Below are 25,243 nucleotides of genomic sequence, written 5' to 3'. Positions count from 1 at the left end.
GAAATTATGTATCACGATTTTATTAGAAACAATCTGGTGGTAGATGAATAAAATGATACTCCGCTGCCGTTCGCTAGAAAATATAATGAGAAATTTCATATCTACACGATGTTGCGATGCTAACGATCTTTTGATAGTTTGATAATGTTGCTTAAAATAATCGTGGGATTTCGTTCCATTATAGATGCTTGTCCATGAGTCATCGGTAGTTAGTCGTGCATCGTGTAGAAACTGCGGTTTGACTCACGAGAATCGTTCCAGGGCCACGCGAAAGTTTTCCTTGGTCTATCCGTGTCTCCCATTCTAGGAGCGGAAATTCAATATAAGTATATACTCCCTGTAACCTCTGTTCTACTTGCTGCTCGCACCGCGATTACAGATTCTATCTGCTTTAGAATATTCAGGTCTGCAGTATCTTTCTAACTCTTATCTTTTTTTCTTATTAATTGCGCTGCAGTCCTCGAACTTCTATATTTAAACTGTGTTTAAACTTCCCGAGGTACCAACAAATATTTACCAAAAATTACTCTCTTTACGGTATTAATATCATATCGTATTAAACGAAATTGCAGAACAACTTTTCGACAGATTCAATAGTAATTAGGAGTACGTATTTTTATTAGCGTACATTCTTGAATAGTTCGGAGTTGTTTGGGCAATGCCGATCTATCGAACGTGCAGCTACGAGCCAGCAAAGTGAAAGGCAAATTAAGTATTACAACGTACAAATTGCCGCACCAGTCTTTTTTCGGCTTTTTCATCATTCTCTTGTTCGAAGCTATGATATATGCTTCTTTGCTTATGAAGTAAGAGATTGAATCAATCGGCGTGTTAAACCAAAAATTGTTCACGAGGAGCCGAAACACGGACGAGCTGTCGACCATTTGTAAAATCGTTCAATTAATTTTCCAACTTGCACTCGATCCTGCATCATCTCTGAAGGATTAGCCTGATCGAGCGTAGACTTGCTAGCGTATAGAGGAGATACGTAGTACCTGGTTGCTTGATAGCAGAAGCACGATCCTGTAAGGTTCCTGCTGAACACGGGAATCCTCGACATTCTTACAACCAAGGCAAAACCTGGCTGACCGACGCCCACTCTTTCTTCATCATCCTCTTCCTTTTTTGCTCTGCTTGCAACAGCGACGTATCTCTCTCCTTTGCTTTCTGTGTCTCAATGTGACAGTACGTCTGGAACTCTGCCAAGCAAAATGGTCAATTGCTCGCACCCAGTATTTTCTTCCTTCCGAGACATTACAGGTCCTTGTGAAAATTCTCTTTCTGCCCCTTTTTATCGCTATCCTATACGGCCAAGTATACCACAACAATTAATTGGTTTCAGATCCTTTTTCGTCGTAGCATCAGTTCAGACAACTTAAGTCCCTATTGTACCTATACAGTTATGCTTGATTGTAGAGTAGATCTAGATCAAATAAATTTTAACGTATTTTGTTTCTACTCGTAAAAGCTAAAACTTATACAATTTAGACTTAAAATAAATCAAATAACAGTAATTAAACGTTCGCAATCGTATGCCGAATTAAGCTATGGGACGAGGTTTGGATGTGACGAGGTTTTCGATGCTTTCATGGTGTTTTACGAAAAACACACGCGCAACTTGATGTTAAACGATCGATAAATCTTGTCAATTTCTTTCGGTAAGCGTTATCGGTTGCTATCATCGATCGTAGCTCAGGATCAATGGAATCGCTGAATACGCGTCTAGCTACGCTCGAGTGCAGTTATACGCTTGCTAAAGAATCGGATCGGAAATGTGAAAAAAGTCAACGTCGATAACGCGACTCTCCGAAGCTAAACAATACTGTCCAAAGGGCCGCCTTCTGTCTGAAAATATCCACAGGAAAAGATAAAACCGGCGTTTCTATATATAGAGGGGTCTTGGAACAGTGCTTCTCATGCGGGTCCATCTTCGACGATAAATTAAGACCATTCAGAAAAATCACATCCGATATTTAACTACAGTAATTTAACTCTTGTAAGTTAAAGAACTCGCTAAGAACAGGTTGCTGCCTTTATGTTATTACATCGCAAGACATTTAGGAGGTATAAGTACATATTTCGCAGAGATCACAAAAGTATTTAAATAGTCGATCATCCATTAACTGTATTGATAAACCTCGATATTCAGTGGCACCATATTCAACGCTTATTATATGCTTAAGATGGCTATGCATGCGGCATACTAATTTTTTACTAAACATATGTACGTATATTCTACATTTCTAAATGTTTTATATAACACATACGATATCAAATATTTTCTTGAGTATTTTCAATGTAGATGTAGAATTTTATTAAACTTGCTTTAGATCGTAGACGGTAAATTTTATATTCTTATACAAACGTACAGAATTTATTAATCGTGGATCGTTAAACATGAATACGCAAACATCCGCTGTCAGCTATGTATTCATAAAAATATAAGAACCAAACGTTTCCTGACAGCGACAAGATTAACGCGCGATTGAGATCGATAGAGTGTAGATCGGATCCAGAGGAAAAATTGTTTTTACGGTTACGTAACCGTCGGAAGACGCGAAAGCGACGCAGAAATGCTTTCACTATCGACAGACTGGAAAACGCGTCAGCAGCGGCGTATTTTTAACACGAATCGTCGGCAGACAGCTTTGTGCAATTTGTACGGCTGAATTAAGCCGACTGCTTGCGAACATGCACTCGTGTGTGTATGTGTACGCATATACCCGACGCGACGTACGTGATGTACCATATACACAATACACACGTATCGTATACCGTAGTATTCATATACAAGTCTCTGTGTCGCGGGATTGAGACGTTCGCGCCTGTTCCGTAGCTCCCGCCACTGCGTCTTTCATAGCGGACCAAATGTCCTTCGAATTGTCATTCCGACAACGCAAACAGGATGTTCAAACGATACACGGTAATTTTGTGATTTTGCGATTCCTGCATCGTCTAATGCAGGTGTGACGAGATGGGAGGCACGATTGGACAGGAGACGATTCATTGATGAATGAAACGAAAATATAGAATAACGTCATTTTACGTTATTTTACAGCCAACGAATAAAACATATTGACACGGACCGGATTTTTCGTAAAGTCTTATGCAATATGTAAATACAAGGTTTTTTGCCAAAAAGCTTCTCCATTTGTCTGATATTTAGTAGAAGAAGAGATCTAACCAGAAGGAAGAATTAGATTTTGAGAATAATTTTTATCGTACTTGTATTTGTTCGACTGTGTAAGTTGTACACTGTAGAACCGTGCAATATGCTAATATCGCCTGTTTCATTAAGAAGTGCGTGTAAAATAGCAGCGTGTTATAACGAACCGCACATTGTAGGTAGTAACATCAAGAAAGGAAGAAAATTATTGGAACGTCGTAATACTCGTCCGTTTACTCTTTTCACTTTCGTATGCATAATACGAAACACAATCTGCCACTCGAGACTGTGTGGAGATCACGCGTTTCATGAAAGCGAGGAAGAACTCGTCTGACTGGCACGTTTATCGTATAATTACCCATTCGTAGCTCGATGCTAATATTTATTACGATAAAATTTGTATCTCGTTAATCAGAAAAAAAAGAGAGAAAAAAATGTTCTTCTTGCGATGCTACAATAACCCTATTTTTAGAAAACTTTGCACTCTGGTTATTCACATAAGAGAGTTATAAAGCGTGACGTGAAAGTTTCCTGAAGAGTAAAACTAATTTTTCCAGTGTGATTGTGAATATACGTGATCGAACGTATCTATACAAAGACAATTGCACAAAAATTGAAAATGAAACCGATTACTCGTATTACTTTTCGAATAATTATCTCAAAGAAACATCTATTCGAAATATTTCGGAGCAATGTCGAAGTTTACAGAATCGAGCGTTCTACGAGTAATAATAATTTGGAGTTAACGATCTTGTCGATCTAGTTTAAGACACACTAACACTAACATGCAGTATTGTGCGTATGGAATCTCAGGTGAGACCAGACCGTTAACACCATTCATCTGACATCTCTGCGAAAGTAGACAAAGGAGAGTAGTAGCAGAGCACACATCACGAAATGGCCCATGGCCAAATGGTGTGCACGTGCGAATAGAGCTATTTCTGCAGCATAAATAAAGGTTCCTCTACCTCTTTATGTATGTATGTAAGTACGTATGAGACACGTCGCTGCCGGTGGCGCCTAAACTTTGACCGTGAACTAGCGGTTATTGGTCTATCAAATGAGAAAAAGAATCACGTTGGTTCTCTGTTTAGTGTTTCTTTTTTCATATTACCGAAAACTTTCCTGTACGTCATGTACTCTAATAAATAGAATGCGAATGTTCATGTTCAGGCATTTATGAGAAATTTATATTTATACGCAAAAGCGTGCAAAGCATGGAAAGTAAGGTGGTATTCGTTTAGTAGATGAATACCATTCAAGATATTTTTTCCTCGACGATTATTCAAACAACGATTATTTTATCAGTTAATATACATTACGTATAAAATGTTGGATTTCTAATGATCTGGAATGATTCGATGGTCCTACGTATATTTATTTTCAAAACATAAATTGCTTATCAGACTGATGCACATATGTAGGTGTTATTACGCGCTCGTACGATATATCATAAAGAATACAGCAGGAGGGCAGATGTGCACCGTAATCGCAGGAAGACGATCGTTGTTAGAAAGCTTCTCTGCATTTGCAATCTTGACGAAGAACAATTGCTCTTTGAATTTCTCATAAAGCTTAGACATATCGTGTAGGTGTTCTCCTGTCTTATGTCACTGTTAAATGATTTCGAAATTTCTTTGCTACTAATATATAAATTTAAATCTTGCGCTTTCATATTAAAGTACAATAAAATGTAAGGAACTTACGTTTAAGCAAAATTTTTCTAAACTCAGTGTATTGGAAAATGTATCTGAGAAACTAGACTGCACTCACTCCCTTTTTCGCATAATCGTACTTGTATACGCATATACGTGCATGTACATGGAGACTTGTACATATGTAACTGTGAAAGCTCCCCTCGTGTCGCTATCTTCTTCGTTTGCGTTTACTTTCGATCCTGCTTTTACCTTTTATGATATTTTCTCTTCTTTTTCATCTCTTCGATAATATCTTCCCATTTTCTTTTTATTTATTATCAGCTATCTTCTTCGTCCTTTTTCTACATTTCTTCTTTGTTTCACTTTTATAAAATTAAAGCGAGGTTCCTCTTTTCTCCTTTCATTTAGCCCTTGTCAACACCTCTGTTTCACTGACATTTTTTCCTTTATAGTTTACTCGCTCGTTCGACAGTCGGTGGGTCCATCTTTTGAACATAGAAGATGTAGTTTCCGTCTTTCTCGCTCATCCCAGTTCCTTTTCACATTCTCTCCTCGTCTCCTCCCTTTATCGTCGTTTTATATCTTCCTCCCAGCTTCTCTATCGGCTATACGTATACGTATGTATATTATCGTACATGGGTTTATTCAACAGTAACGTGGGTGAGGGTGTCGGCTTGTTAGTTGGACGACTGCCACAGCAGAGAATCCTAGGTGTGTCACTAACCGGTGTACACTGCGACACAATCCTACTACCACAGTTATCCCACGTTTTCATCGTTCATGGAGCGTTTTATATTCTGAGGTTGTTTTGTACGAAGAAAGCACGCGACCATCTTTATTCCGTCTCAGTGAGTATCGGGAAAAATAATCGATTCGTTGGCCCACAATCACGTATCCGTGTTCTTTTCTATTTTCTGACTTTTATTTTGATATAACAGTTAGAAAAAGGAACAACTCGATCAATTGAAAAGTTTGAGCCTTTTATCAGATGGTCCTTATACCTGTGCCAGGTGTACGTTGAAATGAAATCTAAATTAACATCGTTCATCTTATAAACCATATTTCTGCACTCTATAAAAATTTATAAAACACACACAATTACAATTATCGTAGTTTTGTAGTTCAAATAAAAAATGAGAAAGAAACAATTTCACAAAATAAAATTTAAGCAACTGTAGGTAAAAGTGAATTTTTTATTTGGCGTAATCATATGGACAAAAGGTAGTATCATAGAGTAAAAATCGTGCACGATAATTAAGAGTAGAAATCACGTCTCCGGAAGCATAAATAAAAATCGGGTATTTTATACTTGGGCTACACGAGGGTTTAATCATTTTCACGGCTCATGGACCAACACGAAGGCAATGTTTTGTACCTGGGGGTGCATCCTTGGTAACGAGGCTGGCTCCGTACGGTCTATGCACCCTTCTTTTACCCTCGCTTCACCCTCGTCTGGTCATGTTCGGCTGCGCATATGCGTTTCCACGTTCCCTCCTATCCACGTCGTCGTCGTCAGGGGCCATAACCTCCCCTAACTTTCGATTCTCCTTGAAGTTCAGCGATCCCAAGAGGGTACATTCGAAATCCGTTCTACGACTATCCATTTTATACGCGTGCAGCTTCTCAAATTGCTGAGTTTATTCCCTTTAAATCTGCGATTCGTAGATTACACTATATATATTTTATACCATTTAATTTACGTATTTCTCATCCTAAAAGAGAATATCTAAAGTGTTATCTTTATTTGACTTGTTGTGATCATAAAATCACTATTGTGGATGACTCAAGTCTTCTGCACAGTACCGTATAGTATTAGACATTGAGAGGATACAATCGTTATTCATTTGAATTTAGATCGATGGATTTATTCATCTTTTGCTATTCAAACTGATTACTTCATTTTAACAAGGTATACTTCATGGAAATATACTATTGATAATGATACTGATGGAATAAGTGCAAATTCATAGATCTCTTGGTATTTTATACTCCGCTGCAATGACTCAGCTGAATGCTTCTGTAGCGGTCGGTTAACGCGTGTTAAGTCTCTAATTATCGCATCTGACCGGATCATTAGTTGCGTGAAAGTTGGCTACCATTTTTAACGCAACACTTGTATTTGGAGCGCGTGAAATTTTAGTGTATTATGAAGTTCGTATTTGTATTCGTTTCGTTACGTTTCGAGAGATGAGAAAGAAATTCATTTCTTTAGCAGAGAATTAATATTAATTACTGTAATAACGAATAAGAAAAAGACATGCATGTATATTAGCAAGGATGGATGGATTAAAACCGGTAACTGAATGAAAACATCCATCAGATAGATACATATCAATTACACATACAATAATTAATTTAAGGATATGGTTTATGTTAGTAAAGAAAATTGTTGATTCTACTGGATTCTTTTGATTACTTTCGGCTCAATATTTTCCTAACGTTAACAAATATTTCAAGTTTGAAAGTTTATAAAAAGAAGCAAACATAGCTGAAAAATTGTGCTCTTGCTCGTATAAAAAGTCGATGAATTATATCTTTCAATTTTTCATTGAAAGCACTAAATATCGTCCTACGACATATACATACATCGTTTGATAATTCTAAATTCTACTCGCGTCGCGAAATATAATTCCGTCGCGCCCTGCAGAAATATGGAACATATCAAAAGGACTTTACGAGTCATATCCATGCTGGACGATGAGTAAACCGACTGAATTGTTGAAACTGTTTTGTTCGTGTTTGAGTGAAGAAAGTAAAGGAGTACAAAGTATCAACGTAAACATCGACAACTAACGAGATTAAATGAGAGAGAAAATAAAAATAAAAATGATTCAGAAAGTGAGAGACTGCAAAGACGGACACAGTGGATACAGTAAGTAGTAGATAAAGGGTTAATAACGAATAAGAGGAAAAAAGACACGTAATCGTGCGTGAATTTGCAAGATGATGTCACTATGTACTGTCGGCACGAGTGCGTGTGACGCTATCATTTAATTTTAGACGACGCTCTCTCATTCAACTCTACGGGACTTTGATATTTTCGAGACCAGTTAACGATACAGTCAATCGTTCTATTCAAATCTATTTCAATGTGATTTATTAGACATTGTTATTTGTAAATCATATTATCACGTATATACTTTCATCCAAATTATTAAAATGAATTATCGATAGACAAACTTCAAAACAATAAATTTTTATTGTAAGTAAAATTCACTTTATTTGAAGCGTATGTCAATTCAGATTACGTTCGTAAATTAAAACATACAAACACGCGTAATTTAGGTAATTTAGGTTAGGCATTCATTTCCTGGAAAGGTTGTTAGGCGCGATTGTTATAATACCCTCCCATGGGTTAGCATCCCAACCCAAAATTTGCTAATTAGGCTTTATAGTTGCCTAGCGTTGCCAATCGAATTTCACATTGGCCAATGTATACGCGCAAACGTTGCTCCATTTATTCTAACATTTATTAGCGCCGATCGTAGTATTGCCATTGAATGTACTTTAACACGCTTGCCACTGACTTTCTCCAATCTTTCTGGATCGTGAGAATTTTATCTGATCCGGAGAATCAGATATCAGCTCACGTCAGGTATCATGCCGTGCAAAATTGCAAATAATGTACGTTCAAAGAATAAGGTTACGTCTTTACTGTTGCAAATAATTTTTATTTGAGAGCTCGGCACAATTGGATTTGAAGTTTCAAGTAAGAGGAACTAAAACTTAAATATATTTTGAGCGGATGATGATCAGTTACCAATAGTTCAAACGGAAATGTAATGCTTCCTTTTGTGATTCAGCAAGAGTTATCAGTGACTTTTAAAAATATATGTTAATCGCAAATGTCAAATATGTTATCTCCAATTTCACATAGTAGAATTTTCACTGAATTACGCATGATCAATCAAACTGTATATAAAAGAAATAATAGTGATTTTCTCATTTCACTGATTTGATGAATTAATAGGAACAAAAAAAGTCAGTATTATCCGTTTGGAACGTTATTTCGATTTTTAAATGAATTATACAAACTTTCAGCTTTAGTTTTATCGCGTTTAAACTACTGGGATGGTTCAGTTGCTGGTTGAAAATTACTCGTCCGAAAACGGAGGTTCTGTGAGTTAGTTTCTCTTGTTAGCTGATTCGAAGGTCAGTGTCTGTGTAACGAGCAGAAGCTTGTAACCCCGACGAAGTCAGTAATAAAAATTATTTTTGGTCCCTGTACTGTTAGACTGTTATTTCATTGGCGTAAAAAATAACGTAATATCAGCGTAGTAACACGATGTAGTATAGAACTTTTATTATTATTTTAATGCTTTCAATGCTATATTTGATTCGAATGGAATTACTCGATAAAATTGTTCAAAAATTATTTATTTACTCTAAATTTTTATGTCGTAACATGTATATTCTTTTAATCGAGGATACTCGTATCACCAACTGTGGTATCCGGGAGGACCAACGATCAAGAAAGCACGAAATGAACATTCTATTCTCGGTGTATCCGGACTCTTACGGAAGCGGCATTTCCTTAATAGTGGCCCAACTTCCAAGAATAATTTGTCGTGGAATTATTTCATTCTTAGTTTTCTTCTGTTGGTTGCTAATGCGTGTCACGTTTCGTATAGTAACGAATACCGTTCGTGCGATTTCGTTATGCCACATATGAATCATGACTTCAAAGCTGCATTTAAAATATCGGACGATAGTATTTATCTTGCGTACATGTACATGCACCAACGCTAAATAAAAATATTATATGACTGAATCTAAAAAAAAGTATGGGCAACCACGACTTTTCTTTTATGCTGCAGTATGTTTTTGATTCAGTGCTAATTGAATTAATTTTGAAGAATAAAATATAAGGATTTGTTATTTGATGTGTCTATGTCCTTTTATCACCGCAATCGCGAAACTCTATTCGCCGTACATGTACATTTCTGTACTTACAATTTGGGGTGAGAGAGAATCGAGTGACAGTGTCGAAAATATTCGATAATATACATAATGTACAGGGTGGTTGGTAACTGGTGGTACAAGCGAAAAGGGGGTGATTTTACGCGAAAAAAGAAGTCGAAAATATAGAATAAAAATTTTTCATTTGAGGCTTTGTTTTCGAGAAAATCGACTTTGAATTTTCGCTCGGTACGCGTGCGGTACGTTATAACGGATCTCACTATAGATCGTTGTCTCGATGGAAAAATTAAAAAAAAAAGAAAAAAAATTTTTTTCTTCTATATTTTCGACTTCTTTTTTCGCGTAGAATCACTCCCTTACCGCTTGTATCACCCTGGTGTTGGTAACTACCAACCACCCTGTATATAAATATTTTGCATTCTGATAAGTTTATTCTTGCACGGTATATAAAAAGAATAAGAACTATTTTGTAATTCTTACTTAACGATATGAATTAAAATTTGTATATTATAAACGAAGCGTGTCGATAACGTTCCAAGTTATAATTTCTACGAGAAAGAAAAACAAGTTTGTGCAAGACACTCGTATGAAAAAGGAGAAGAATAGATATACGAGCGTGTGGGGCTTTTTACGTCATCTTGTTGGTAACAAGGAAACTTGACGCGGCCGCGAAAGTATGTACATTATAATCGCGTGTATAGTTAAGTGCATGTGCATCGTGCGCAAAGTTTGGCCGAGATAGTTGCAGTGATTTTAATTCATTACGTAAATCACATTTGTATAATGTTCTTCAAAATAATTAATATCTATTGTTGTACTGTTTGATATTGATGAATCATATCATACATGTTAATCTAGATATTTGCTATCAAACATATGTATATTGAACTAAAGATAAACGTCTGCCACTAAAAATGTTTCTTCTGCACATTAACTACCTTTACATTGCGATTTAGTGTATTCAAACGACTGAAACGCGGTGCAAACGTTATACAAGCAGAGATGGTAAATCGATTAAGCACGTAAGCTAATAAACCGATTTAGAAGGAAGCAGAATCAACTAAATAATATGTATCAATAATATAAACGTGCAAACATTTATCATTTCTGGAAGAGAAATATCTTCTTGAGAATGAATTATTACATAGTTTTACAGGAATTCCATTTCCTCCGAACCGATCGTATTTCGACTGGTATTCGATAGATTCTATCGTGTCTTTTAAAAAAATTGTTTTTGCGTAACAAGACGCGCTGCATGCGGAAAAAGTGATTGAACAGCAACTACGCGGCCCTGTTTCCGAGGCATTTCCATATTTGGAGTTCTATTGCATCAAGATACTGCTTGAGTTACTTTCCGTAATAAGTGTTTTATTATACAAATTCTTTGACATTAATGTTTATAAACATTTAACTTTAAGCATTCGTGATGAAAATGTCGCAACACGTATCGACAAATGAAATAATGCGATAACACAGAATTAAACCGGCTTTAATAACCGGTTACACTTGTTCATAAGTAAGAAGCACGAGTAAAACTATAAGTGATAGATACATCATGTTTACAACATTTCAAAATGTTTTGTATTTCATATTTATATAGTTAGATAAAAGGAAAGAAAGCAGCGTCGATACTTAATAAAATATAATTGATGTCAGCACTCTAAAAATATTTATGGCGTGCCACCCACCCATAACGACGACCAATAGAAGGAAAAGAAACGTGGGGTGGAAGAGAAGAGAAACGAACGCTGTGGGCGTGCGCCATACAACTCTAGAGGGATTCTATCATTGCTTCAAGTGCTCCAACTGATTCTCGATCGTGTTCACGTGCTATATAGATCCCTACGTGTGATGGTGCATCCACGCAATCATACGCGCGAGCATGCACGTACTCGAGTACAAAGTGCGCGAGAGTATTGGTACACCACAAAAGGGAGGCTCAACCCTCGCCCCTAGCATCGATTGTTGGATGGGGAGCAACTGGCCAGAGAAACATGGAACCGGCTAACTGCATGAGTCTGCTGAAGGGGACTTTCCGCGATTGATCGCCTTGTGAGAATCCTTTTTTTCTTTATGTCGTCGACCCTACTGACGGTGGTATCACATATCTATGAAGCTTTTATGAGGTACTAATGTAAGGAACGTAGCTCCATTTCCAACAGTTTTTGCACCACACGATTACATTTCTCTTTTTCTATAGCGGTTTATGGAAGTACTTCAACATTTATAAAAAAAGCTTTTATTTATGTATTACGCGCGTTTTACAAGACATTTTAAAAGCGAACCGTCCAACGATACACAATGCATTTTAAGCAAGATTGAGGTACTATTTGTCTAGCAAACTCTGCCCTTTCTAATCTCCACTTCCGGTGACCCTTGACCTGAAAACACACGTTTCATTATTCCAACGCAGCTTTGCGTATAATACCAGGAACTCCGTCTGGACATGTATTTCGCCTTCTGGTTTTTATTAAAAAGAATTAGTCTTTCAACGATCGTACGCTTTTTCTCGGCGAGTATGGTTGGTTCGTCTTGATAGCAGAACTATCTTGAAATTGTATTAGTTCTTAAGCAATGTTAGTTTCAAGCTATTATTTTGTAATTATATATCATGAAAACTTAATCGTTTTGAATGTTTTTTAAAGAATGAAAACGAAATTAAGGATGCCTTAGGGTAGATGGTATTGATTATTGCCAAGGAGGGACTTCTTTTTGATGTGTCACTTCAGATTATCGATTACTTGACTTTCCAACGTTTCCTTGGTTAAGTTGTTTGCTTCTTACAGCGCACTTCGGTAAATATCAAGGGGAACATCTGTATTAAGAGCTTTTAACTCGAACAAAGTAGATGGCAGCTTCTGACATTAACTTGTTTCGCTTCATATCATATACATTTTATATATAGATCCTTCCTGTAACTAATGGTATATCCAAGAAGAGGAGACTAATATAATTATTTTCTCAAGCGTTGGAGTATCACCCCCCCCCAAAAAAAAAGATGGAACAAGGTTTTTAACGCGAACTGAAATAACGTTCTCAACACAAATAAATTAAGCAATATTCATAAAACAGAATCGAAACCAGAGTTGCTCCAAATAATTAAGAAGCGTGACTGTACAAATATAGTTTAGCCTGCGAAAAATTACAGCTTTTACTTATTCGTTTCGAATAAACGACTGTTGCAAAACAAAAACCAGATTTTCATAGAACTCTTTACATGATACGTTGTTGGAAATTGCGATTCACTCTGCTTACCGAAGGAGAACGTGCGTTTGCTTTCTCTGAGAAGCAAAGAACCGTATAGAAAAACGATCATTCGGGATCGATACCGTTATTTCTAACTTACGTGTCCGTTTCAATGATTTAATGCTCGAATTTTTTGAACTATTCTGATCGAAATATATTTCAGTAATTATAAAAATCCTTTGCCTTATCTATAGCTATCTAGCTATTGGTCAGTCGATCAAGCCAACAGTGTATAACGCGTTCTCGATATAACAGAGCACAGTTTGCGTAATATATTTTATCAAGTTTACTTGGGAAGATTGCATTCGAAACTGGCCGTGTAACTTACTATTTATGTAATTTCTGGCCTGGAACGCGTACATCGTGCTATCGCTCGATCTAACGTTTAGTAGCAGCACCGTATATGCAATGTATATGTATCGCGAGTAGTGATGTCATGCACTCGTGGCTTCCGCATCCGCTCTTTGATAATTATTCGTCGACTATGCTCGTCCCTAGCCACCACGACGTACACTTGACGACTGTGTATATGTACTACCGTCGCGTTTACTTCGCGATCCTTTTTTGTACACGTATAGTTGCCGCGGCAATATTTACAATCTTTCCTCTATCTATCCCTTGGTTAGACGTCAAGAGAAACGATAGAAATTGCAAGTTTTCACTTTCAGTTATTACATGGAATGTCGTGTATTACGTAAAAAAAGGAAATTTATGTCGACTAAAAGTACGAGCGATATAGATATATGTACTAGTTTACACATACGTATATGCACGATGCTTTGTTGCTGATAAAATTTAGTTTGAAAATTTGTTGTACGAAAGATAGAGATCTTGACTAATCCTCGATACGAGCGAATAATTAGCAGGAAGTTATGCTACGTGCAGAAATGAGTTAGATATTAGAAATAGTGCTTCTTCGTTTAACCGTAGAGTCTAAAAATGCTTAGTCAAAAATTAATCCGATACCCCCTTTTCGCTTGTTAAAGTCGTTTGAAAATCACAGAATATTCGTTGTTACAATTTGTACGTGTTTAATTATCCTTTATTCTTTTTTTTTGTTTAAAAGAGTCATTGAGGCGGTTATCGCGTGTTATTGCATATGCGTCATGGTCGAGTACTTTGTGTCACATATCGATAATTTCGTTTGCAACAAATTATAGCTCATATACGACTTTTTTTAAAAGTTACTTCAAAGTCGCGATAATCTTCTTTTACTTGGTAATGAATATTTGTTTAGTTGCAGGAAATTTTTTAAATTGCCTTGTCACATATCGATAATTTTGTTTTCAACAAATTATAGCTCATATACGACATTTTTTAAAGGTTACTTCAAAGTTGCGATAATCTTCTTTTACTCGATGATGAGTATTTGTTCAGTTCTAGGAATTTTCTTTAACTTGCATTGTCGCTACGAAATATTAATATTGTTTGTATAATCATCGTAAAATATGGTATAAGTAGGATTTGGAGAGGATGAGGGTGGAGACCACTCAATACCCTCAGTCTTTGGCCTTTGGGTGCTTGTTCCTTATTTCTTTTCCAACTAATGACTTCATTACCTTAACAAGAGCAATTCAAACACGAGGGGAACTTTGGGAAATCTCTGGCTTTGAATATTTGAATAATTAATGTACGGCTCTTAATAGAAAGGATTTAATTATTTATCCTATCTTATTAGGCTGAATTACTCAAATAATTAATCGTGAAACAGATGCTTGTGTCTTTTTTTAATAATTTCAAACAGAACTTGTTCGATTTTAATATATTTGCAAACTAGCAAGAAACACAGTAATTTTTATTCGCTAGTAAAAACTGTTGCCAACGAAATATTTCCTTACTGCTAAAGCGATAGATGAACTAAACTTTAGTCGTAAATAGTACGACGTAAAAACCAATTGTACGTTGCGAGTATCTTAATAATTGCAAGCTAGGAATAACTGAAAATTCTTATCTGAAAATTCCTACAAGGTAACTTACATAAGCCTGGCTACATTTATAATGCGCAACGTGCTGTTTATATTATAAACATTACGTACCTTGTAATTTATTAACGATTATTTATAACCTTTATTATTCTCCTTCTCTATTGTAATATAATGTAACCGTGAATAAATACAATTATTTCGAATGAATTATATTCGTATCGTGACTCGATTTTATACCATGTAATTGCGTGTCGAAGAAGAAAGAAAGAAAAATGGAAAACCACGACTCTTTCTCTTTGTCATAGACATTAAAGTGAAACTTGGATTTTTTCTGTGTTTCAGGCTTCAATGGATCTGCCACCGGACAAAGCGAAGCTTTTGAAGCAATACGACAACGAGAAAAAGTGGGACATCATATGCGATCAAGTGAGTATACAGCCTGTATGAATGATAGCCTGTTTCCAGAACCGGCTTCATAGGATTTACGCTATTTTAAATATCGCTTCAGAGTGCAATTTTTCTCTAAACGAAAGACATTTACTCGTAGGCTCTTAAACAGCTTTGTTCTTTTCATATTTGCTATCATCTATAAACATTCCTCGCGAAATTGATACAACGTTGCCATTATAAGAATGACGTAATCAACCTTTAACTTGACGAACTTATTGTTAATCGGCGTGGTCTGACATCTTTGCCCGCTTCGTGCTCGTTTAATTCCATACTGTCCAATGAATGCGGGTCCACGACCCTTACTTTATACACAGTCTCACGATCTTTCTTCAACTTATTTCTTTCGTTCAAATAACTACATTTGTTCGGTTCGTACAGATTATTTTTTTCAACTGCAGTATCGAATAATAATGAGACGTTTAAACGCACATTCTTTAAGTTTGTTAATTTCTTGATACGAAAAGTGAACATTCGCCCGCGATAGCCTCCAGAGATTCCAGAAAAAAGGTCTGCGTTGTTATCAAATGCAAACCGTATCAACGTCAGATCGCAGAAAATGCACGTAAAAAGTAAGACACGTTTTATTCTATATATAGATCGCAGACGTTTAACGAGCGAATGCAGTATCGCCGGGCAGACGTATATAGTCGTTCGTTTGATGCATACACGTCTGTGGGGCTATGCTTAAGTGGGTTTAATCTCGAGCTTAATCGAGGGCGAGCAAAAGTGTCGTCGAACGAGACACCTCTTCTGATCCACGAAGAGCGTGGATTATGAAAGACGCGTTAAGCGCTTCGCAAACTCGCTTACGTTAAACTCGTTGCCTGATTTTCCAAAATATAAGGAACGTCGATACTACGATTCAGTTATTATTAGACATAATTCCTAATTACTTGGCCTTACAATGTGGTTAACAAAATGAATAATTTAATATTTCTCGTATTGGCTTATGTTCTTTTAAATGTCGGCTTTTATATTAAATTATTGAAATTTATCGTCTATAGGGAGATATTATTGCCTCAGCAACTGTGTCATTTAGATAGGCATATTTATTAATTTTATTTCGAAATGAATGAGAGATTGAGTGAATAGCACGTAATAAGCATAACGAATAGAATTTAACTATAGATATCGCAATTTTTCTGTCATGTCATGAGAGAAATGTTACCTCCAACGTAGTCGTAGTGAAATATGATTCCGTTCTTGGTCACCAACGATAACGCTACTTCGGTATTTGAATGAATCGCGTCCGAATGAAATGCAACTTTAATTAGTATTTTTCTGTATTAATTATTCGAATTTATAGACGATTAGCTTTACATAGTATTAATGTATTCGTCAACTTCAACGCTTTGTGACCAATACTTTAAACATTACTACCAAAAAAAAAAAAAAAAAAAAAAAAAAAATAGGAAAAGAAGAGGAACTTATAATATTTGCAATTTTAATTGGTAGATATATAGTCGTGAAATTTAATGGTGTTTACATGGTTTAAATATATTCTTCGCTTTCACAATGAAGTCGTTTAACGCTGACGATCCGGGGAGCCATTTAAAACGTTTCTGTGGAAGAATGGAGCGGTTTAAGGCATACATTAGTTCGTTTTGTGTTCCGAAATAGCAGGAAAAAAAAGTTACAAAGGGTTTCTGTAAAGAGTTCAGGGAAGGTTTTTGCGGTTTAGGTGGACTACTTGCCTCGTTAAACCGAGAAGAGTCAAGCAGTTAGGGTGGAACTCGTCTCGAGTGGAAATTATTCCCTTTTCTCATCGCGAGCTCCGGTAGAGCACAGCAGCAGAAAGCAGAAAATGGATTTCACGATTCGTCTGGATCGGAAAAGATGCAGAAAAGTTAAATATCTTTAGAATTCAGATTATTTTGAATATTATAAATTTCCAGAGGATAATCCGGTTAATACGTTACTTGTTTTAAAATACGACATCCCTACGGCTATAATTTTGTATTTCGAGTTCCAAAGCATCGGAAAGAAAATATTTTTCATTTAGCATAGAACCACGAAAACATATTGCATGTCCGATGAAACAACTCGCAGGTTGCTGATTAGCATCGCACGAACGAATCCCCTTTATCGTTCTCATTCACTCGCCCCCTTCTCTTCATCCCCTTTCACTTGCTACAGCACTTTCCCAGACACGATTCTAGTCACTCCCTACACCACATTCCACAACTTCTACCTGTAATCGCTTCAAACGTCTCTGACCCACCTTGTAACTTTCCTATTTTCCTTTTATAGATCGTGAATAATGGCAAATTCTAGCGATTTTTTACGTACGCAACTTTAATCTACCGATCGAGTCATTTCTTAACGAAAGACTTGTATTAATTACAGAATTAAATTTTGTCGATAAAAAGAAATAAGTTCAGTCTGAATTCTTTGTTGTTTTATTACGTTGTTGAAGGGTTAAATAGAGAACTTGACCGCTGCAAGTGCGTTAGTTCGACGAGGTTCGTAAAGTGTTACATAAAATCATAAGATGTTGTTGCATAGAATGTGTTGATGAAACAAGATATTCTTGAGGCGACAGGGTTGCCTGTTCGGGGTCATCGATGGCCCGTCTCAATTCTTTAACGGGCCTGTAGGGCATGTGGGTAACACGACACGGATGTAATGCAAGCCGTGCTATTATACGATACAAGAAAGCGGGCTGAAAAAAAGCGTACAGCATCCCTCACTCATCGGCGTAGCCGTACACACGTGCATACGACGCTCTACACAGCTTGTAAACTTCTCTCTCGTCGGAATATTCGAAAAATCACGTCTGCTCGCCGAATGAACTCCTTGCAAAGTTTTTGGAAATGCAGAATTCTCTGGACTTCGAGCTTTTTTCACAGGTTTTTTCTATTCGGTTAAATATCTATAAAAATTATAAAAACTAAATCGATCTTCAAGGAAGAAACTGTATCGCGTTGTTGTATGAAATAATTGGAAGAAAGTAACGAAGATCCTTTTGAAAGCGGTATGAAAGTGTAAACGCGACATGAAAGTAGGTTCAAAGAACAAACTCCTATGGTTGGAATTAAGCAAATTAGTTTGACTCGCATTCACTCAGGTACTATGCACGCATGCATTTAGAAAAAGCGTGGGATATTGTTCTACGCGTTAGTGGAACCTCGCCCATTGTGGTTGAGTGTGGAATTGCACACATTGCGCCGATTACCGAGGCATTCGCTAAATTTCCGCTGAAACTTGGATACGCTTGTTTTCAAATCTTCTTCAATCTTTCTTGCGCTATCTCTTTTTTAAAATTCTATGGCAATTTTTATCTCGACGTACCCAATCGCTCTACAAATATTACATTTTACAAAATTAAATTTAGAATATTTATATAATAGAACGCTGCTTTAAATCGTTGCTATAATCAAACGAAGCGAATTGAAATAATCGAGACGATGCTTCTGATATTGGTATTTTCAGGAAAGAGTGCAAGCAAAGGATCCACCATCGCATTATTTAGCAAAGTTACGCACTTATCTGGATCCGAAAGCTTCGCGAAGCCATCGAGTATGTTGCATTTAATTTCTTATCCTTATACCTTTTATTTCTTCATATTTTCGTCCTCTTTATGTTGCCACGCGAATTGAAGTAAATTAGCATTCCGAGATCTAAGTAATTAGGGGATCGTAATTTACAATAAGAGCAATTAAATTAAGTATTACAAGTGAGAAAAATCTCATATATTTAATATGATATAACGAACGATCTTAGTAGTAGTAGAGTAATAGAAAAAAAAGATAACTTATTACAGTTTGTGATAAGTACTTGGTTTCTTCGGTTTTATGATTCTCTAATTTTTTCGATCAACGTTTAAACATGTATTACGGTGGTTTACAAATAATTAATAATTTTAAAGCGCGCAAATTTGTTGTTAATCCAACATTTTAATGTTACTTCTATTCACATTTTTAAGGCTGTAGTACCGTAGTATATATTTCAACTGTGCATTACGGTCTGACTCAACCAGATAAAACGATGATAAACATTGTATTACTCGGAATCAATTTTTATTAGTTACTTCTTTAAAGCAACAGATTCGAGGAAATAAATGTCCGGTAATTAGATAAATGGAAAATTTTCATTTTCAAAGAATGTTTTTAACGCCAGCGAAATTACTTTCACCGTCCGGGAGTAATAAATGTTTCTAGATTTTGCTTTTTGAATGAATTACAATTTCGAGAAATAACCACCGTAATATATCTATGGAACGATATTCGTATAATTTTTGGTTCTTAAATTACAAAAAAAACCGTTTGTTTTATGTTCGTTTTTCCCGCGTAAGAAAACTTGAACGACGGATACTAATGATTATACAGTCGTATCGTTTTCTCACGTTCTTCCAGAAGAGGAAAATGGTTGGAGAGTCAACGTCGACTCAAGTGTTACGGGATTTGGAAATCTCGTTACGCACAAATCACATAGAGTAAGCTTTTATTTATAACATACATTAAGTTCTTTAAGTAACTTTCACTATAGAAACATAGTTTGAATTTACCTCGGAGAAATCTAACTTGGTGATATAATTCGATTTCTGGATCGGTCTAGGTGGGTAAGGGAGTTCCTAGACGAAGAAAACCAAGGCTTGGACGCCCTCATAGACTACCTCAGCTTCAGGTTACTCATGATGAGACACGAACAACGTCTCTTGGAATCCCACGCGAGTTCCGAGGAAAAATTACAAACCGGTAAGAGTTCGCACGCCGCGCCACATGGGTCAACATTTATTTCTATTATGGCGACGTACTGGAAAAGATTGAATCGATGAACGCAGACCGTGAACGACATAATTATTTTCCAGTGGGTTCCGGGGATACCTCGCCCTTAAATAACGGTTGCCTGAGGCCGCCTCTTCACGAGCTCAAGGATAGTCCTGGCGTTAAAAGGAGATCACGGCACGTGGCGCGTCTCAATATGGGCGAAGCGAAAGATGACATCCACGTTTGCATACTGTGCATGCGTGCCATCATGAATAATAAGGTACAAAACTGGATATATCGGAACTGGTTCAAGAACATTGCCATTTGATCAGGCAAAGAGGCTTGTCGCATGTCAATTCCTTTTATTTCATTCTTACCTTTCTTCGTCGTTTATCCGTATCTTCGTTTTGCAGACTGATTCCGCTTCTTTCGCTTGTTTTCATATGTAAATTACAGAAGATGATTCGTCGCGGTTGGAAACTAGCGACAAAATCACAAAATCGTGACGATAATTTTGTTCTACCTGTTGTAAACATTTAATTCAGTACGATATTGACTTTCCTCTTTATTTTCTGACAGTATTCTGTATGATACCATTTATATAAGAGTATTACTATTAATAAAAGTTTGATTTAACATAATACAATGCGTTCGAACATAGTGTCTTTGATAATAATGCAGAATTTACTAAGCATTATTTTTCTGATATAAAATCTGATAATACTTTGTACAGTATGGCTTCAATATGGTCATCCAACATCGTGAAGCAATCAACTGTATCGCGCTCAGTTTAATGCATAAGAGTTTAAGGTATTGATATTTTTCTCTCAAATTCATGTAAGTTTCTCAACTTTCGTAAAATAAAAAAATGTATCCTACTTTCAGAACGAAAGCTCTAGTATTAGAACTTCTTGCTGCTATATGTCTGGTAAAGGGTGGCCACGAGATTATTTTGTCCGCATTCGATAATTTCAAAGAAGTTTGCTCGGAACGACGACGATTTACTACGCTTATGGCATACTTCACTCAATATGATAGTTTTCACATAGAATTTATGGTTGCTTGTATGCAATTCGTAAATATCGTTGTTCACTCGGTAGAGGACATGAATTTCAGGGTTCACCTGCAATACGAATTTACCAAGCTTGGTTTAGACGAGTATCTCGAGAAACTCAGACATACCGAAAGCGAGGATTTGCAGGTTTGTCAATTTGTTAATTTCGAGTATATTAATATTTATTATAGTTCTGTCGGAATAATTCCAAACGATCGAAGTTTTATGATCGAAATTGTTGCTTTATTTAATAGAAAGCTACAAACGTTTACTGTATAAAAAGAGACAACGAAAATAATTTCCCGAATATAAATTATAAGATACCTTTATTTTTATTTACTTGATTGATACAATAAAATCGTTCACAGTATAATAATAAATAATTGTTTTGATCTCTGTGCATATTTATATAATATTTCGTGTATAAAACGTACTTGAAATTATTACATGTAGTTAAAATATTTAACGACCTCACTCCTAAACATGATACTATCTTCATCTGATATAACATTTTCCCAGGTTCAAATCTCTGCGTATCTAGATAACGTATTTGATGTAGCTGCCTTAATGGAAGACAGTGAAACTAAGACTGCTGCGTTAGAAAAAGTAGCTGAATTAGAAGATGAACTTGGTCATGTAAGTAGTTTTTTTAAATTGAACTAGCCTAAATAGCCTTACTTAAACGATTATTTACTAAACATTTGATATGTTGAAAATAGGCGCACGATAGGATGACAGAGTTAGAAAGAGAATCGCTTGCAAAATTAGCGGAGTTAGAGACTGAATTAGGTGCATTAAAAGTGGAATACGCTGATGCTGTGGAAGCTCGTCGATTGGCCGAAGAAGAACTCACAGCCTTGAAAAGACAAAAGCAGGATTCTGCTCGAAGGCAAAGTGTTTTAGAAAACAAAATTATCGAATTGGAAACGCTTACTGGCACTCTCACGAAGGGTTCTTCGGGTTCGTTAAAACTCTTTGTGTATTCTACTATCGTAATTTGTTTTAAAATCTATCAATAAATAATGCAGGAATAATAAATCGATCAAAAAGTAAGTACTAGCATTTAACGTATCACTTTAAATTTGTTCAGCCAATCTTCGGAATGGAAGCGCAACGAGTCCCGTCAGTACATCGGATAACGTCACATCCTCTACGCTTAATTCGACCCCGTCTCCGACACTGGAAGAACCTCCTCCATCTGCCCCAGCACCACCTCCACCACCACCACCTCCATGTCCACCACCGCCTCCAATGGCACCTCTTTCTCCTGGAGATCAAAAATTACCTCCACCTGCACCTATACCTCCACCACCTGCTGGCATGATGCAAGCACCGGATGGAGCAATGACTATTAAGCGAAAGGTATGTTTTTCTTATTAAAATCTATATATGCAACTATTGCATGATTCTCGTTCTGCGCAATTTAGTATTTTTAAATTTCCCACGAATATGCACATAAATATTTACAAAATTCTTTGATTCCAGGTTCAAACAAAATACAAACTTCCCACACTTAACTGGATCGCTCTGAAGCCTAATCAAGTACGGGGTACTATTTTCAATGAGCTGGACGATGATCGATTGCACAATTATATAGACTTTTCCGATTTCGAAGAACGATTTAAAATCGGAATGGGAAGTCACGTTGCTAATGGTACTAACGAAATAGACGGTCTTCAAAGCTTTCCTAGTAAAAGATTCAAGAAGCCAGAAAATGTCTCGCTCTTAGAACATACCAGATTACGAAATATCGGTATGTATAATAAAAATCTCAATTTCCTTTTTGAAAAGTCAAAAGACTGATCGCTCACCTTTCTGTTCCCTTTTATAGCCATATCGCGAAGAAAAATGGAAATGCCGGTAGAAAAAGTAATTATGGCAGTAAATGCTCTCGATTTAAAAATACTGTCGCTGGAAAATGTAGAATTGCTACAACGTATGGTGCCTACGGATCAGGAAGTATGGCTTATTCTCTCTTTCCATATAGAAATGTTGATAGTAGCTAACACACAGAAACTTTATAATGTTACAGATAAAAGCATATAGAGAATACATCATAGAAAAGAAAAATGTTAATTTGTTAACGGAGGAAGACAAATTTTTGATGCAGCTCGGTAAAGTAGAAAGGATATCAACGAAACTGTCCATTATGAATTATATAGGAAACTTTTTTGATAATTTACATCTTATTACTCCACAAATACATGCTGTGATATCTGCTTCGAGTTCGGTTAAGAGTTCAAAGAAGCTAAGAGCAGTATTAGAAATTATCCTTGCCTTCGGAAATTACTTAAACAGCAGTAAACGAGGCCCAGCATATGGATTTAAACTTCAGAGCTTAGACACATTACTCGATACGAAGTCAACGGACAAGAGAATGTGCCTTTTACATTATATTGTAGCAACAATACGAGTCAAATTTCCAGAACTGATTAATTTTGAATCGGAACTTATGTACATCGATAAAGCTGCGACTGGTGCGTATATATGTTAATATTTTAATTATTAAATTGTTATCTTTTATTCAAACAAAACTGTCTTGACTCGCTATAGCTTTCTACTCCATTGTAATTAGTGTATTGACCAAAATTACTGCAGCTGCGAAGGAAGAACTAGATTTGAGTTGACATCTTACGCTTCTGGCAAGCTGGAGCGCGTTATCTCCCCTTAGATCTTCTCAAATTACTGTTTCGACGTTCGAAACACGTGTACTTATATTCAAACGTGATTAATTTTACGACCTCACTATATTTCTTGCGCCAAGAGTATATACCAAATGCCGTGTCTCGAATGTCGTAAATTTATCTCATTATACATATAATGTTTTTATTATTTTTGTATATCATTTTGTTTTCTTCACTCTTTTTAGTCTCGCTAGAAAATATAACTACCGACGTTCACGAATTAGAAAAGGGTATGGATCTCGTAAGGAAAGAATTTGAACTACGCGGTAAAGAAAAACACAACACCGTACTACGAGATTTCTTAAATAATTCCGAAGAAAAATTGCGTCGTTTAAAATCCGATGCACGCGCTGCTGGAGAAGCATTTCGAGAATGCGTTGAATTTTTTGGAGAAAGTCCCAGGCAAGCTGATGCTAATACGTTCTTCTCTCTTCTTGTCAGATTCGCAAGGGCATTTAAGGTACCGTTTAACTTTTACACCATACATATACATATATAATAAGCTTATAACCAGAAAGGATTATTTTCAACTAAAACGGTCATAAAAAGCAAAACGTCAGAATACTACAAAGCAAAGTACTTTTACAGGCTGCGGATCAAGAAAATGAACAGCGTCGTAGATTAGAAGCTGCTGCTGCAGAAGCTTTAAACGCCTCAGAAGACGTAATAAAACGTAATAAATTAAATCAAAAGAAGCAACAGGTACGTTCTCCTAATTATTTATTTTGACGGAAATAAGAAGTTATAATTATTTAGCTTCGTTATTATTGCACGCTATGCATTTAATAGCTTATATTTATTTTCTTATTAACGAATACATTTTGTAAAACGTGTAGAGTCCCGCAAATATGAATGCTCTATATTTTCTTAGTAATGTTTCTTAAGATTTTATTTCATTATACTTAAATCTGTAAGTGCAATAGATATATAAATATTGAATGTTAAATTACTTATTCTTTCTGACCAATTATAACATGCTTTACTAACTGCACACTTACATTTTTAAATATATTTCTCTCTCTCTCAACATCAATGCTGCAAGATTTAATTTTATTTTTATTATTTTATTACATGTTATTAATTGTATTCCTATTATTTGCCTAAAATTTTTTACTGTGCTTCTTATACATGCAATATAGATATAATTCCTGCTTATACCATTATAAACGAACATTAAACATGCATGACACTGCGATTAGAACATTAGCATTTTTTAATTTCCTTATGGAATGGTATGATGCTACTTCATCAGTTAAAACGTGTAATTTTATGCATTAACTCAGAAAATATCAAACAGATTTTCAGTTTCATATATATATAAAAAATTGATTTCTGTTTGAAGCTTTATATTTTTATATGTGTGTGATGTAAAATGGTAATTTTGTATAATTTCTTAAAAGCTTGCGCTTTCTAACATTACTTATTTATTAT

General features: G+C 35.9%; 1 protein-coding gene across 1 annotated transcript in view; it reads left to right on the top strand.

The window, feature by feature from the left end:
• Positions 1-25,243, top strand: part of LOC117237541 (formin-like protein) — a 32,368-nt gene that overhangs the window by 2,912 nt on the left and 4,213 nt on the right. Inside the window, 15 exon segments of the mRNA XM_033501602.1 lie at positions 15,258-15,341; positions 18,798-18,884; positions 19,694-19,800; positions 19,923-20,079; positions 20,082-20,354; positions 20,808-20,884; positions 20,960-21,275; positions 21,648-21,764; positions 21,848-22,088; positions 22,219-22,490; positions 22,614-22,881; positions 22,960-23,087; positions 23,161-23,605; positions 23,998-24,272; positions 24,401-24,514. Of these exon segments, the coding sequence (XP_033357493.1) occupies positions 15,258-15,341; positions 18,798-18,884; positions 19,694-19,800; positions 19,923-20,079; positions 20,082-20,354; positions 20,808-20,884; positions 20,960-21,275; positions 21,648-21,764; positions 21,848-22,088; positions 22,219-22,490; positions 22,614-22,881; positions 22,960-23,087; positions 23,161-23,605; positions 23,998-24,272; positions 24,401-24,514 (2,961 nt within the window).

This window comes from Bombus vosnesenskii, unplaced genomic scaffold, assembly GCF_011952255.1.
Source record: "Bombus vosnesenskii isolate JDL3184/JDL3185 unplaced genomic scaffold, Bvos_JDL3184-5_v1.1 scf7180000013379, whole genome shotgun sequence".
Taxonomy (NCBI): Eukaryota; Metazoa; Arthropoda; class Insecta; order Hymenoptera; family Apidae; genus Bombus; species Bombus vosnesenskii.
This window is presented reverse-complemented; position numbering and strand designations above follow the sequence as displayed.